General features: G+C 32.6%; 1 protein-coding gene across 5 annotated transcripts; it reads right to left on the minus strand.

Annotated features, from left to right (window-relative positions):
* Positions 1-654: 654 nt before the first annotated feature.
* LOC123560537 (kielin/chordin-like protein) lies at positions 655-16,342 on the minus strand. 5 transcript variants are annotated; one of them, XM_053552366.1, is made up of 12 exons: positions 16,133-16,340; positions 14,165-14,287; positions 10,015-10,128; positions 9,007-9,120; positions 8,587-8,700; positions 7,873-7,986; positions 7,400-7,513; positions 6,490-6,603; positions 6,068-6,181; positions 2,650-2,763; positions 2,170-2,307; positions 655-938 (listed from the first exon to the last, which is right to left on the minus strand). In XM_053552366.1, exons 1-12 carry the CDS (start codon positions 16,215-16,217, stop codon positions 838-840), a joined length of 1,359 nt encoding a protein of 452 aa, XP_053408341.1. In that variant the 5' UTR covers positions 16,218-16,340; the 3' UTR covers positions 655-837. The 5 variants fall into 5 exon arrangements, with proteins under 5 accessions (XP_053408341.1, XP_053408344.1, XP_053408343.1 ...); XM_053552369.1 differs by lacking the exon at positions 6,490-6,603 and having other exon boundaries at positions 16,133-16,342; XM_053552368.1 differs by lacking the exon at positions 7,400-7,513 and having other exon boundaries at positions 16,133-16,341.
* Positions 16,343-17,552: the final 1,210 nt, after the last annotated feature.

A 17,552-nucleotide genomic window follows, 5' to 3' on the forward strand; every position in this document is an offset into this window, starting at 1 on the left:
TTCTGGTCCGTTGAGATCATGGAGAATATTGCATTTTACAAACAAAATTCCACTTAAGCCGGTGCTAAGGGGCATGGCGGGTGTTGCAAATATCATTACATCTCATAAACAGACAGTAAAACTGATAGAATTCTGCTTAATCCGGTGCTTGGCATGAGGGGATGTTGCACATTTCATTACCTGTCACTAAAAAGGCTTATTTGAAACGAGTCTGTCATAGTTTTGCTTATGGTGGTATTTGCTTTTAAATGATCTTTTCACTTTGCAATAAAATTCAAGAGATAACCCTATTTTGATAACTTCCCTATTTTTGGTTAGAAATATTTTAAATTTGATTTTGGCTTAAGAAAATAGATCTAAAGTAAGAGTTTAAAGAGGTTTTTGTTTAGTAAATTCAATACTGAGCTTTATTGACAGCCATTTGTTAATTTCAAAGATTTTGAAACTTTTTTACTGCCGGCTTATTTGCTTTTCACTACTGAAGATGATTTCTGGATGCATTCTTGGTATTTTTAATCATTAGCAATATAATTTATATACATTTTTTTCAATTTTGATAGGCTTAGAATATAAAACTTATTACTCTCTTCGTTATTGAAGTATCTCAAGACAAAGTTACAAAGTCGATGAAAAAAGTGGACACAAAGACCAACGTATATACGCTAGATTTATTTACATGGTACAGGGGCAATGTGTACAAGAATAAAACAGAAATGAGAAGCCCGTTACTGTTACAAATGTTGTTGATGATGACTGCCGACATCTCTAGGCACGAAATTTAGAAGTTGGTCAGTTTGCTAGTGATGAGCAGTATTGAAAAAACCATCTGGAGTGAGATCAGTATCCGGTACGTGGACATACAGGACAACACATCCCGTCAGGAACATAACTGCCCACACAAAACCGCTCCGGACAGGTTATAGAACTACAGTCAGGTCCTGAAATAAGTAATAGAATTGTGACTGCAGTTGCATTTATCTAAGAATAAAAAAGAATCGATCTTAATATTCACAATTCTGTTTTGTGATTGCAGTTGCATTTATCTAAGAATAAAAGAATCGATCTTGATATTCACCTATCTGTTAGCATTCTCCTTGAAACAATAACCATATTGCGACAGTTTTTTGTTCCTATACACTTCACGGCACTTTTCTTGTTATAGAATAATTGAAATAACTATTTGAGGACACACGATACGGCCACAGCCACCTGCTATACGAAACAAAACACTATACAGGCACGGATCCAAAAATATTTGATTGGGTGGAGGGCACCAGTTTAGAACATAGGTGTCACCGGCGAGGTGCATAGCGTCGAAAGGGAGTATGTACGGGGGCCCCTTGTCCGTATTTGGGGGAAGAGTGGGGTCTCCCCCCTGAAAGTTTTAACTGATCAAGCTTTGTACTATCTATTGTAGCAAGTCTAAAATTTTGGCGGAGTTGCAAAAGAATAGAAATATAGCTTGTTATCACTAATTAGACAGATGCGTCTAGTTCATATGCAAATTAAATTCGGCTTGTGAGTAAATTCAGGATATTTCCGCTTTTGTTTAGATGCGCAAAGACTAGTACGGAGATCCTTAATCTCATTGTCAATAAATTGAAATTCTTCATCTTTGCAGTGTTGCTTTTATTCCATTTCAAGAGCTGTCTGCTGACAGAGCGCTCCGCTATTTGAAACCCTTCTGTATAATACTACCTTACATACAAATACTTTACTTGAACAAGGGCATTCCTCTGTAACCTATAAGAAATACGGAATCTGCGTCAAGAGTGATCATTTAACGATGTCAAAGTCTAATGAAGAGTTCAAAAGCTTTTTATCCACCAGTCATGTTCAAAACGTGAAATTACAGCAATGACAGCAATTTACAAATGTAAATAATGATTACGTGTTGTCAGGGGCAAAATAGCATAACTTTTATCAAAACAGTTTTTGTTTTCTACTTTGAAGCTAGATTAGAAATATTCTTTAAAAACGGTGTTTCTGAGCTATAAAATATTAAATTAATAAATTTTGTAGTGACAAAAAAAAAAAAAAAAGACACCCGATCGGCCAAATCATATCAAAATACCCTTCAATTAACATTATGAACGATGAATACACATTACGACAATTTGTTTATTTTTAAAAGTAATAAAATCGAACAGCTGACCAAATTAAACTTACCTACGCCTACTGGCGGCATACATGTTTGACCACATCCATTACTACAACATTTCTGGTTTCCTGGACAGCTTAAATCGCCTGTACACAAGTTTACACAGATGCCGGGTCCAGTGGGACGTGGACATTGACCAGGTTTTTCTAATGAGGATTGATATTGGTCATATATTACAAAATCAAACGACTTTAAATTAATTTATCAGTACTGTAAAATACTTTGATTATATGTTGTGTAAAGCATTAATTGTGAGTTAAAAAATATGATATTATAATTACTTATACATGTGTTATATGTGTTACTCAAAGCGCAGTATCGTTCTGTTATGTAATTACTAATAAAGAAGATGTAAAATTTAGCCTTGTCCAGCAGTATTCAACCATGCTTTTTTGCTGTTGTCACTGTTTCGGCTAGTTATTTTAGCTCTAATTTCGACAAGTTATTTCAGCTTTGATTTAACAACTCTAATTGAAATGACTACTTACGGCAAGCTTTTTCCGTACAGCCGACTTTACCATTGTTGCATGTGCACGTATTACAGTCGTCTGGAAATGAATCACCGTCTTTATAGGTTGCACCTTTATATTGACAGTTTTGCCCTGAAAAAAAATACCACTAATTTTTTATTCAGACTCAGACGCACATTACATCAATCTTGTTTCTAGATATGCTTGTAATCTCTAAAACATGGAATCGTCTTTGAAAACGACATTCTTACTATATTTCAGTCATGATTCTATGTAATTCAGTTTCATTCCGCCAAATTTTAGAATTTTCATTCCTCCAACTGAAAGAGTTTTCATTCATCTTACTTAAAGAGTCTTTTTTCCCTCCTTGTTATAATAAAAACTTTTCATTCCTCCTACTTAAAGAACTTTTTGTTTTGTTGTTGTGCAAGTTAACAAAGTTTATAAGGTCACTTGGAAGCAAAGAGTCAACAAAGTAAATAAAAAAAAAAAAGCAAAAAACGAAAAAGAAAAACAACAAAAAACAAAAACAACAAAAAACAAACAAACGATAAAACATGTTTCAGTTGGCCATTCTTTTCCACTAATACGTATATATTATTCATTATTAAAGTTGAATATTATTTATAGTAAGCAAAAGTTATTTCTTTTCATCCATGAGCGAAATGCGAAGGAATCACACATACACACACACACACAAAAGAAAGAATTGTAGTATGTGTTTATACCGATTTATTGTAAAGGTTCTATCATTAGACATCTAAAGAATTCATTATGTTCCAACTACAATCGAAGCAATCAACTTTGGTGCCTGCATTTCTAGAACTCATACCTCTACATCTAACATTTCGAAAGTTATGTATTGTACTGCTTTCAGCATTACAGTATGTTTAGATTTGTAACTGTAGTTCAAAGAAAGCTTAGTTTTACCCGAGAAAATAGGTGACAAACCAGAAACATCTGGGGCTTGCTTTTAACCCATGGTACAATCGTAAGAAACAAGCGGTAATGACCTTTGATCGTTGATTTCCATATATTCGTTGTAATGTGACATTACACTACAAAAACAAAAAAAAACAAAAAAAAAAAAAACATATCAAAAAGCTTTTTACGAAGGCTGTTAAAAATAATGTAGACTTTGTCTCTAGTTGTTTTTACTTTAACGAAGCAAAACAAATATGCCATCATGAATGTCAATCTTTCAACTAACTGAACTCCTAATTTGACAGAGTATATACATATAGTCAGGAGTTATGCCTCTTCGAAAACAGTCACTTAAACGAACCCGGCGTATGATAATAAGTTGTTTGGATAGAATACTGAACTAATATAAGATCACTTTTGCAAAGCACATCAGACAGGGTGTGAATCATGAGTTCTTGGTCTTTAGCCAAGGCGTCATATATTGACGTTAACGTCGAATCACGGGGTTTTAGTTATATCTCTTTACCCTCACTGCCTTTAATCAACTTTCGGGACTTTGCGAATCATTTGTACCACTTGAAGATCAAGACACAGATAACCGAACGTAGTTATGGCGTCTTCTTCATCCGTTTATGAATTTCAGCCGCTGTTCGCAAATATATATATATATATATATATATATATATATATACTAAAGAACTGATTAGTTATACATGTATATGCGAGTCGATGGCGACATTACATGTTTTATAAACAGTACCCACTTACTTTAAATGTTATTTAATCGCGCTTCCAATATTCGAATAGCGCCGTACTCTTGGTGCATGTCGCCTAGATGTGTTGCTGTACTTTGACGTATTTTCGGGCAAACTAGTTTACTATCAGTACGAACATTAGTTATTGAATTCAAATTATGACCGATGAAAAGGCGACTGCGTCGGTTATGCGCAGCTAAGTTATGGTAATCAAAACGTTCTACATACTTCTTCTATCAGCAAAAATGTTAGAATTTTTTTTAACCAAATTACAGAAAGATTGCGAATTACAATGATGTATTTCACATTGCTCTTTACACAATGTGCGGCTTTTGACAGTTGAAGTGTACGTTATTTTTGGACAGCCCTTTATCAGTATCTAGAATCTGGTCTGAAGAAGAATTGCGTTTGGTTCATACTTCAGTAATATATCAGTGGCACTGTACTCATTTCATAAAAAATCAAAGTGGCATGTTTAATATTTTGATTATATCAGTCAAGCAAGTACTATACATAATCAATTTGAAAGCTTGTATTTGCACATCGTGCATGTACATTGTATGGTCACTGATTTCTGTTTCTTTCGTTATGCAGTTTGTATCCAAGTAAGCGATAAAGTGTTGTGTTGCAATTTTTATTTGTTGTCTCGTTTGTCTCTTTCTGTCGCTCCTTCTGTAAACGCAACAATAATACAACACACCACAACACAACAGAACAAACAGCGATATTTTGTTGCAAGGAAATCGATCGTTCTTTCGTTCCGTCGCGCTGCAATTCTCGTTTTTAGTACAGAACGAAACCACCACAATGTAATGAAATACATCAGTGTTCTTTCAGTTTCGGAAAAAAAAGTTTTGCTGAAAGAGGAATATATCATATTTCAAAACAGAGCTAGTTAGACAGACATAAATTTTTAAAAAATGGTGAAAAACTCAGAAAACCATAAAGGAAGAGCACCGCAAAGTGAGACAATACGCCCGAAGAATTAGATCAATGGATGTTGAACACAACTACAAGGCCGCAGTCATATATCCGACTGAAGTTAAATCGTGAACCTACTTACCAGCCAATCCACAACTGCCGAATTTTTCATGATTAATAACAATGGTGACTAAAGATTCTCATATTTAAGGAAGATTTGTAATTTCCTTATGCACCTCCCTTCGGCGTTTGCAAAAAAAGCGGTTTAAACAAAGCTATACGCTATCAACACACTCTGTTTAAAGGCGTACGCTAGAATTCCCTGTAGATGAGATGGGCGAAAATTTTCCCAATAACAGAATTTCTTTAAACTTTGGATATTTAAGGACAATCATCTAAGAAACAAAAAAATGCAATAAAAATCATAGGTCACCGGATTCAAAAAAAGAGTTATCTGCCCTTGAAAACGTCATTTTTGGGGAAAATGCCGTAACTAATATATAGTTTTTACCATAATACGCTTATTTGTTGCCGGATTACATTTCTGCCTATTGTTACTGTTTTCTTGTTGTAAGGTTCAGCAGTAGATCAGTTTGAATTCATTACTCTACTTACACTATTGTTACGGCTTTCTTTTTGTAAGTTTCAACTGTAGATAAGTTTGAATTCATTACTCTATTTACATTATTGTTACTGTTTTCTTCTTGTGAGTTTCAGCTGTAGATATGTTTGCATTCATTACTCTATTTACACTATTGTTATTGTGTTGTAGTAGTAAGATCTGGCTGCTTATTTTTGGTGGTAGTGCTATGTTTAGATAAATAATTGTTACGTACCGCAATTCTTTTTTGTACAGTCCATAACACCATTGTAGCAGGTACAAGTATTACAGTACTCTTGAACTTGGACACCGTCCTTTACAATACCACCACCATGTTGACAGTCTTTTCCTGAAAATACATGCGATCTTGATATTTTTTTCTGATTTAAAGACACTTCGTATTAATATTTTCAACAAAATAGAAGTCGGATAAAGTTTAATTCTTTTCACTATTTACAATTTCTTTTATTGTTTTCTAGTTGTGAGTTTCATCTGTAGATAAGTTTGAATCATTCACTATTTACTATGTACTGTTCTAGTTGTGATTTCATCGTATAAGTTGATTCATTACCTATTTACCATGTGTACTTGTTGTAGTAAGATTTGGCTGCTTACTGTTGGTGTTAGTGCTATGTTAGATATATAACTGTTACGTACGGCAAATCTTTTTTGTACAGTCCATAACACCATTGTAGCACGTACAAGTATTACAGTAGTCTTGAACTTGGTCACCGTCCTTTACAATACCACCACCATGTTGACAGTCTTTTCCTGAAAATACATGCGATCTTGATATTTTTTTTTCTGATTTAAAGACACTTCGTGTTAATATTTTCAACAAAATAGAAGTCGGATAAAGTTAAATTCTTTTCATTATTTACAATTTCTTTTATTGTTTTCTAGTTGTGAGTTTCATCTGTAGATAAGTTTGAATTCATTACACTATTTACATTATTGTTACTGTTTTCTAGTTGTAAGTTTCATCTGTAGATAAGTTTGAATTCATTACACTATTTACATTATTGTTACTGTTTTCTAGTTGTAAGTTTCATCTGTAGATAAGTTTGAATTCATTCACTTTTACATTATTGTTACTGTTTTCAGTTGTGAGTTTCATCTGTAGATAGTTTGAATCATTACACATTTACTTTATTGTTACTGTTTTAGTTGTAAGTTTCATCTGTAGATAGTTTGAATTCATTACACTATTTACATTATGTTACTGTTTTCTAGTTGTGAGTTTCATTCTGTAGATAGTTTGAATTCATTACACTATTTACATTATTGTTACTGTTTTCTAAGTTGTGAGTTCTCTGAGATAAGTTTGAATTCATTACACTATTTACATTATTGTTACTGTTTTCTAGTTGTGAGTTTCATCTGTAGATAAGTTTGAATTCATTACACTATTTACATTATTGTTACTGTTTTCTAGTTGTGAGTTTCATCTGTAGATAAGTTTGAATTCATTACACTATTTACACTATTGTTATTGTGTTGTAGTAGTAAGATTTGGCTGCTTACTGTTGGTGTTAGTGCTATGTTTAGATATATAATTGTTACGTACTGCAGTTCTTTTTTGTACAGTCCATAACACCATTTTTGCACGTGCAAGTATTACAGTAGTCTTGAACTTGGGCACCGTCCTTTACAATACCACCACCATGTTGACAGTCTTTTCCTGAAAATACATGCGATTTTTTTTTTTTTTTTTTTTTTTTTTTTTTATTATTATTATTTATTTATTTAGAGACACTTCGTATTAATATTTCCAACAAAATAGAAGTCGGATAAAGTTAAATTCTTTTCACTATTTACAATTTCTTTTATTGTTTTCTAGTTGTGAGTTTCATCTGTAGATAAGTTTGAATTCATCACACTATTTACATTATTGTTACTGTTTTCTAGTTGTGAGTTTCATCTGTAGATAAGTTTGAATTCATTACACTATTTACACTATTGTTACTGTGTTGTAGCAGTAAGATTTGGCTGCTTACTGTTGGTGTTAGTGCTATGTTTAGATATATAATTGTTACGTACTGCAGTTCTTTTTTGTACAGTCCATAACACCATTGTTGCACGTGCAAGTATTACAGTAGTCTTGAACTTGGTCACCGTCCTTTACAATACCACCACCATGTTGACAGTCTTTTCCTGAAAATACATGCGATCTTGATATGTTTTTTTTCTGATTTAAAGACACTTCGTATTAATATTTTCAACAAAATAGAAGTCGGATAAAGTTAAATTCTTTTACTATTTACAATTTCTTTTATTGTTTTCTAGTTGTGAGTTTCATCTGTAGATAAGTTTGAATTCATTACACTATTTACATTATTGTTACTGTTTTTAGTTGTAAGTTTCATCTGTAGATAAGTTGTGAATTCATTACACTTTTACATTATTGTTACTGTTTTCTAGTTGTAAGTTTCATCTGTAGATAAGTTTGAATCATTACACTTTATCTTTATTGTTACTGTTTTCTATGTTTGAGTTTATCTGTAGATAAGTTTGAATTCATTACACTATTTACATTATTGTTACTGTTTTCTAGTTGTGAGTTTCATCTGTAGATAAGTTTGAATTCATTACACTATTTACATTATTGTTACTGTTTTCTAGTTGTGAGTTTCATCTGTAGATAAGTTTGAATTCATTACACTATTTACATTATTGTTATTGTTTTGTAGTAGCAAGATTTGGCTGCTTACTGTTGGTGTTAGTGCTATGTTTAGATATATAATTGTTACGTACTGCAGTTCTTTTTTGTACAGTCCATAACACCATTTTTGCACGTGCAAGTATTACAGTAGTCTTGAACTTGGGCACTTTCCTTTACAATACCACCATCATGTTGACAGTCTTTTCCTGAAAATACATGCGATTCTTATTATTTTTTATTATTTATTATTAGGACACTTCGTATTAATATTTCAACAAAATACGAAGTTATTCTGTTTACTATAAGTTTAGTTCTAGTTTTTCATCTGTAGATAAGTTTGAATTCATTACACTATTTACATTATTGTTACTGTTTTCTAGTTGTGAGTTTCATCTGTAGATAAGTTTGAATTCATTACACTATTTACACTATTGTTATTGTGTTGTAGTAGTAAGATTTGGCTGCTTACTGTTGGTGTTAGTGCTATGTTTAGATATATAATTGTTACGTACTGCAGTTCTTTTTTGTACAGTCCATAACACCATTTTTGCACGTGCAAGTATTACAGTAGTCTTGAACTTGGGCACCGTCCTTTACAATACCACCACCATGTTGACAGTCTTTTCCTGAAAATACATGCGATTTTTTTTTTTTTTTTTTTTTTTTTTTTTTTTTATTATTTATTTATTTAGAGACACTTCGTATTAATATTTTCAACAAAATAGAAGTCGGATAAAGTTAAATTCTTTTCACTATTTACAATTTCTTTTATTGTTTTCTAGTTGTGAGTTTCATCTGTAGATAAGTTTGAATTTTATTACACTATTTACATTATTGTTACTGTTTTCTAGTTGTAGAGTTTATCTGTATATAAGTTTGAATTCATTAACACCTATTGTACATGGTGCAATGTGCTTACGTAGCTTGTAATATTTCTACGTCTTGTACAGTCCACACCATTGCAGTTATCGATAAGTAGTCATACAAGTTGAATTCACATACTATATACTATTTAGCCATTAAATATGGTCAAAATAACTATGCAATTTTTACTGCATTGTGAGTTTCATCTGTGATAATGTTTGAATTCATTACACTATTTACATTATTGTTACTGTTTTCTGTTGTAAGTTTCATCTGTAGATAAGTTTGAATTATTACTACTATTTACATTATTGTTACTGTTTCTCTAGTTGTAAGTTTCATCTGAGATAAGTTTGAATTCATTACACTATTACATTATTGTTAGTTTTTGTTGTAGTTTCATCTGTAATAAGTTTGAATTCAAATAATACTTTACTTATTGTTACTGTTTTCTAGTTGTGATTTCATCTGTAGATAAGTTTGAATTCATTACACTATTTACATTATTGTATACTGTTTTCTAGTTGTGAGTTTCATCTGTAGATAAGTTTGAATTCATTACACTATTTACACTATTGTTATTGTGTTGTAGTAGTAAGATTTGGCTGCTTACTGTTGGTGTTAGTGCTATGTTTAGATATATAATTGTTACGTACTGCAGTTATTTTTTGTACAGTCCATAACACCATTGTTGCACGTGCAAGTATTACAGTAGTCTTGAACTTGGGCACCGTCCTTTACAATACCACCACCATGTTGACAGTCTTTTCCTGAAAATACATGCGATTGTTTTTTTTTTTTTTTTTTTTTTTTTTTTATTATTATTATTTATTTATTTAGAGACACTTCGTATTAATATTTTCAACAAAATAGAAGTCGGATAAAGTTAAATTCATTTCACTATTTACAATTTCTTTTATTGTTTTCTAGTCGTGAGTTTCGGATGTAGATAAGTTTGATTTCATTACACTATTTACACTATTGTTATTGTTTCGTTGTATTTGGCTGCTTACGTTTACTGGTAGTGTTATGGTTAGATATATAACTGTTACGCACGGCAATTCTTTTTCTACAGTCCATAACACCATTGTAGCACGTGCAAGTCTTACAGTAGTCTTTAATATTTTAACCGTCCTTTACAGTACCACCACCATAATGGCAGTTATCGATAAGTAGTCATACAAGATTGAATTCACTATACTATAATACTATTTATGCCAAAATGGAGTGGTCAAAATAATACGGAATTTAAACTGCATTTTAGATCGAAAAATATAGTGTAATTCTGTTTCATTCCTATATATGATAAGCTACTGATTATGTCACGTGTCATTCCCGTCAGTTTTATTGATTCTAATGCTGATTTCTGTAAAATGCTACTTTAATATTTTATTGAAGAATTTTGTAAAGTAAGAAAAGCAGTATACAAAACTCCGACATTAAATTTAATGTCCTTCAAAATGCAAAACATTGTACAGTTTACAAATTTTCGAATGCAATAGTTTGCTATGTTTAAAGGTGTCAAGTACATATTTTTGAAAGTCAACATATTGTTGGGATAATATGTTACTAATATAGTACAAAAACATTTTAAATACTCGAAAATAATACTTTCACCTTAATTCAATTTTAATGAAATTTCGGTATGTATATGAAAACAAAAACAACTTTGTTTAATTCCAAAAAGTAAATGTAAGTAATTTTAAAGCAATTTGTAATAACTAGGAATGCTTGTGTGAAGTTTCAATGCTATATATATATATATATATATATATATATATATATATATATATACTGACTTTTTATATTCGAGTATACATTGTATATAGCTAGGCCTTGAGAATATTTTATTAAAGAAATGTTTTAATATATAAAACAACCCGAACGTGACTGTATTTCATATCCTTCCAACATTATGTGAAAAAAATCATTTCATTTAATGAAAAGATCACCAAATGAAAACAGTTTGAACGAAAGCATCCATTTCAGCTAAGGTCATAATATGATTACGCCCCACAGTATCTTGTATATTTGCATTCCACATTCATTATCAATAGACATTGATCCCAACAAAAACTGGTCTTCCAGTTATTATTCCTCATGTAGCTGCAAATCGCGGCACGACACTGGCCGCAGATAATTCAGAGTGTCATACTATTTATACAAACTCATACTGAATGAACAGTAGCGCGTGAAAAATCGAAATTCCCTTTAAATACAATTAAGCTCATTATGTTCCTGCCCAGTGTACAACATGTCACCCATAACGTATGATAACGTTGGATACATGAAACGACAATCAATGCGAATTTTTGGCGTTATATTAATGCGATGTTTCGCGGTTGTGACTTGAGTTTTAGGTTAACATAAATATACACGAGTACTTTAGTGTTTTACATAGCATGCCTTCTTTTGTCATTTCATTATTATGTAAGGGTTTTACCTTACGGGGATAACTTTTACTTACGCTGTCCTGTGGCTTTGGAACATGGTGGGGATAAGAGTGAGGTTAGGTGCACCATAAAACAGTGTAAGCTCCCTAGTAGTTGTTTTGCCACTAATCGTTCTAAGGCGGTGCCCGACTGTGTTCCTTTATTTGTTCGTTTTGTGCTAGTGTGTTTGCTTTGTGTGAGAGGGAGTGTTGGTGTGTTTGCTTTGTGTGTGCGTGTGTGTGTGCGTGTGTTGGTCGTGTGCGCGTTCGCGTGCTAGGTTAACGTTTGGGGAGGCTGTATGTTTGGAACTTTGCTTTCCCTGAGCAAGAAGTGCAGAAAAAAACTTCAGCTGATTGTCTTTCTTTAACGAATGTAAAGTAAATGTGTGCTTGACATGCTTTTAGACTGGAATATCTGTTTGTGTTTTATCATATATAACATGATTATTCACCAAATAAAATGTGCCGATGCCTGTGCAATATCATTGTTGTCTTTTTATTTTGTCTATGTATTGTTGTATAAGTATCAAACATTTACACGCCCATGCAATCATTGTTGTAAATTTTCGTTATAAGGAGTATGAATCGCTGTTCCAGTTGCATTGTTTTCTATATTTGTTCGTGAACAGGGTTTTTTTAAATATTGGTGTAGAAGTAGTGCCTTAAGTTAAAAGGCAAAATAACAAGCAATAGAAAACGATTTCTTAGTCCTTGAAAATACCAAAACTTATAAAGAACTTGTTTGCTTAAAATATCCTCTATTGCCAACACTGAGTATTTTGCAAATATTATTTTGGGATTAGATGTTTTAGAATTGAATGTTGTTTACAAATTTAACAAACACAAATAATGAAATAAAAAGTCTTTATTTTCTGACGTTACTAACGTTTTTGGTCACATGCACATTTATAAGATCGAACATTTTCACTCGTATAGAAAATAAGTGTAGATATTTAATTTACAGATAGCTTAATGGTAAAACATCAGCAGACGGAAGTGTTTATTCTCGCATATTCTAATTCCTTTTCTTATCAAGTATTCAACAAACTCATGTTTATTCATTTAAATCGTTAAAATGTTGGACATTATTAAAGGTCCATTACTAAGGGAAAGTGAGTTGGCAATTTTTTTCATAGCCAGTGCATAGACTTCTGCAAGACACTAAATAATAAAGATTGGCAGGTCAAAATTTACAGAAGGTCTTTGGAACTCAAAGAAATGTATGTGTATTATGTTGAAATTTCAATGAATCGACAGAATGACCCCCCAGGTCTTTTTAAGTTTCTTCATACTTCATAGAAAAATAATTGTACATATACTGCGATTTATTTCGAATTTCTACATACCAACTTTCATTTTCCAATAAAATGAAATAGTTTCTGTGCTTTTTAAAAGAAATTAAAATGTTCACTTTCCTTAGTATTGGACCTTTAAAGAAGCGAGGATGAATATCTAACATGAACAAAGCACGCTTTAAGAACACTCCCCTCAAACAGGGACTTCACAGTAAAATGATAGATGTTCCCGTGAGTATTAACTACACAACCATACAAAGTCAGCATAATACATATAGTCAACTAATAACAGTTACTAATAAATATACGAAAGCAGAAATTACAATAAGGGGGTTAAAACCGATGAATTGTGCAATAACCCTCACTCGTTATCTATACAGTGTTCCAAATTTGGAGAATTATGTGAATGAAAGCAGATTCCGCTAAGTGAATTCCATGTACTAGTACACGCAACGATAACAAATGGAATGATATTAATAAAACACTAATATGCTTGAGTAAATAATTGTAAGAATAAAAATCTAAGGATTCTAATACACATTAAAGAAATGATGAAATGAGCCGTGCCAACATAGTGGCTTTGCGACCAGCAGTCCGCGCAGTCTGGTCAGGATCCATGCTGTTCGCTAACGGTTTCTCTAACTGCAGTAGGCTTTAAAAGAGAACAGCATGGATCCTGACCAGACTGCGCGGATGCGCAGGCTGGTCTTGATCCATGCTGGTCGCAAACCCACTATGTTGGTTTTCTCATGGCACGGCTGAAATGAATACTAAGTTTTACTAAGTTTGTATATCAAAAATGTTTACCCCAATCGTGAATTCCAAGGAAACGAGTGTTTTCCTTCGAGATAACCGAAATTCAACTTAAAGTGATATTTTGTTTCAATGTAATATATATTTTTCTTTAATCAGTGTCGCAATACGAAAATTTATAAATTTTTAGCACCACGTGTAAGGGTGATATTTTAATTAATATATAGTATTCTTTCGACCAATAGTTCTATTTAGGATATAAAATGTTTGTATAAGAGATTATTAGTTTTGATAAGTCTTATCAAAACTAAGAAGGTTTATACGTACTGCAAGCCATTCGTGTACATTCTATGTTTCCATTCTTCCTGCAAGTACACGTGTTGCAGTCGATCATGTACGAAGCGCCTTCACTGATCGTACCACCATTATATATGCATTGTCTAGGTGGCGCTGAAATAAGAATGTTATGGAAGAGTTAATCATTTCTTTTTAAATTCCATTATTTTTTAGATGCAGTATCATATTCAATCTTTGTTTGAATTATATATCTATATATCTAACGTAAGTTTAAAAAAAAATATCACCAAATTAGCCTGCACCCATGTTACTAAAATACTTATATCATCTTTAAGTTACACCAAATCGAACTTGACCCTCTGACATAAATGCCTCATGCGTTACAGGGTCGCAGAACACAATTTTGTTTCTGTCATTATTATTCGTAAACGAAAGTTTGTTAACCATCCTTAGATTATTTTAGGTGTATGTACACTTTACAAGTCTTCTAACAAAGCAAATCATATTTTGTAAATCTCTTTAACATTCCCTTACAAATATATTGCAATGTAGACAACTAGATTTGTACTCTATTTTTACCACAATTTTCAGTCACATTTACACTTTCTAACTTTATGACTGAACCCAATATGTAAAGTTCATAAATATACAAATAACGAACAAGATAACTATACGATAAGAGAAAATATCACAATACCTTATTCTTCAGTGATAAAAGACACTACGTTTTAGACAGACAACCACTAATATCAGAATAAATTACACGACGAACAGGGTGAAAGTTAACTGTAGTTAGACTTTGTCGCATGTAATGCAAACATTGTCAACATAAATTAATTAGGGTTAAAAGACAATTTCATAACAAATGCCTTAGCTATATAAAACTTACATTTCATCCAACACTGAAACTAACAGTAGTTAAGAGGAGTGACCCACTAAAATGCCGTGCATCATAAAAAAATTATTTGTACAGTGTATATCTGTTTTAGACAGTATTTTACTCTTGTCAACAATCCGGAGTTAAATCAACATATGCCTGTTAAATCTATAAAGGGAGTGTCAAAGACGTTTGAAAAATGTAGTCTTACCTTCCCTAAGATTGATTATACGATAACAAATTTAAACATTTAGACAGTATATGATAGAAGATTTATTTCATGAGTATACGTTTCATTGATACCACATTTGAAAAATGTAGCCTTATACATTCCAGAGTGCTTTTACAAAAAACAAATTTGATCATTTAGACAGTATTTAGTCGAAAATTCATTTTATGAATATACGTTTAATTGATACCACATTTGAAAAATGTAAACTTTCTTTCCAGAGTGTTTTTACAGAAACAAGTTTGATCATTCAGACAGTATGAAGTAGTCAATTTATTTTATGAATATACGTCTAATCTATACCACATTTGAAAAAATGTAGCCTTACTTTCCAGAGTGCTTTTACAGAAACAAATCCGATCATTTAGACAGTATGTAGTCGACAATTTATTTTAAGATATACGTTTAATTGATATAACATTTGAAAAAATGTAGCATTATTTTCACGAGTGCTTTTAAAATAACAAATCTGATCGTTCAGACAGTATGTAGTCGACAACTTATTTTATGAATATATGTTTAATTGATACAACATTTGAAAAATGAAGCATTTGGCTCGGAACTACGAAACTTGTTGTTAATAGCAAAAAGATAAAAGAGCCGCACCATGGAAAACCAACATAGTGCATTTGCGACCAGAATTGATCCAGATCAGCCTGCGTATCCGCGCAGTCTGGTTAAGATCCATACTGTTCACTAACGGTTTCTCTGATTGCAATAGGCTTTGAAAGCGAACAGCACGATTTCTGACCAGACTGCGCGGAAGCGCAGGCTGGTCTGGATCCATGCTGGTCGCAAATGCACTATGTTGGTTTTCTCATGGCGCGGCTCAAAACATTCTTACGCTGTTTATATGTTGCAAATCGTGTTATAATACAAACAAATATATTACCTGGACGATGCTTCCGGCCTCTGTACATTCCACCATTTACAACCACGATGCATCCGAGCAAAAGTGTCGTGCTAGCAAGAAACATTGAGCTTAACTTATGAGAAATAATTTTTCTGTTTTAAAAATGTTTGTATGGAAGCCGACAGTAAAGCTCCACAAACTTTTTTTACAATTTGTTACTGCTATTCGCTGCACAAAATAAAATGACAATGATTAGCAAATTATCTTATATATACTGAATTGTGGTATTATTTTTGCTGCACAAACGTATATGCAAATTATTTTTTGCATTAAAAACGTATATGCAAATGAATTATGCAGTACTTAATTGATCCAATGGCAGTTGAATATAAGGCTAATTAAAATTATAATAAACGGACTGACACAAATACGTGATGTGCACGTCAATAGAATTACGCAATAATAATTGCGGTCACTCAATCATTAATTAATCTGTGCATAAATGCTAATAAGTTTAAACAAAATTTGAGGATTATGGTGCGGGTTCTAGTTTGCGTTAGTTTTGTTCAAAACTGTCTGACTGAAAGACAATGTCTGAGTTTAATAATTACCGGCAATTTTAACAGTTCATTTCCCAGCAGATATATAAAGTTGTTAAGAACGACATGTTTATGGTACCTCGTCCGGGATAATTTTCAAGTATACTTGAAGCGAGCCCATCGTTTTCTTTGGTTTGAACTTATTTATTCAACTATATAATGCCTCATAACTAACCACTAGAAGTAGTAGAATTTGCGTTTATTTATACACACCGCCGGGAGTCCCATATGGGCTAGAATATCTGCGCCTTATTCTCCGATCCTATAGCCGAGACGGGCGTCTTGTCAATGCCGCTGTCGTAGTCAAAGTGGAGTACCGAATTCTGCGCTCGATTAAAAAAGACAATACGTAGTTGAGTAGGTAAACGGTCCTTCTTAGGGTCACAGCCCTCGCCCTTGGTTGTGACTCCACCGGCTGCCATCAATATAATTATGGTCACTTTCGATGGAGCCGCATGCCTGCTCCACGACGTGCACGCGGCGAGAGCTCAGGAGCAGGACTAACTACTGGATAGGTTTACTTATCATAAACGTGTGGATTAAACCGAAAGATTAAGCTTTAAGTTAAAGGAATTTCAATGCATCCTAAGAGCTGTTCTTTTTTCGTGATATCTGTCATTTTGAAAAAAAAATGTTTCTTTGAAAATTTCTTATAATCAAACTTTATCCCGGAATTAAATGCCAAATCATCAAAATATGGCTAATAATGAAGCTTTAAGCATTCAAAGTCCACTTGTTGTAAGGAAACTTCATTGAACGTAATGTTCAATGGAATCCTGTCCTGGAGTAACTTTTCGGGAAAAATATTCATTAGGTGCGTGGCCTTGCAAGCTAGCTAGAAGCCCAGTATGATGTTTCAT

The sequence above is a fragment of the Mercenaria mercenaria genome, chromosome 10 (genome assembly GCF_021730395.1).
Source record: "Mercenaria mercenaria strain notata chromosome 10, MADL_Memer_1, whole genome shotgun sequence".
Classification (NCBI taxonomy): domain Eukaryota; kingdom Metazoa; phylum Mollusca; class Bivalvia; order Venerida; family Veneridae; genus Mercenaria; species Mercenaria mercenaria.

Excerpts from the sequence above, each read along its gene's own strand:
- LOC123560537 (XM_053552366.1), bottom strand. The coding sequence starts at position 16,217 with ATGTTTCTTGCTAGCACGACACTTTTGCTCGGATGCATCGTGGTTGTA. Across the intron at positions 10,129-14,164 it reads ATGTACACGAATGGCTTGCA|GAAAAGACTGTCAACATGGT; the intron begins GTACGTATAAAC and ends ATGTATTTTCAG. Across the intron at positions 939-2,169 it reads TATGCCGCCAGTAGGCGTAG|GACCTGACTGTAGTTCTATA; the intron begins GTAAGTTTAATT and ends TACTTATTTCAG.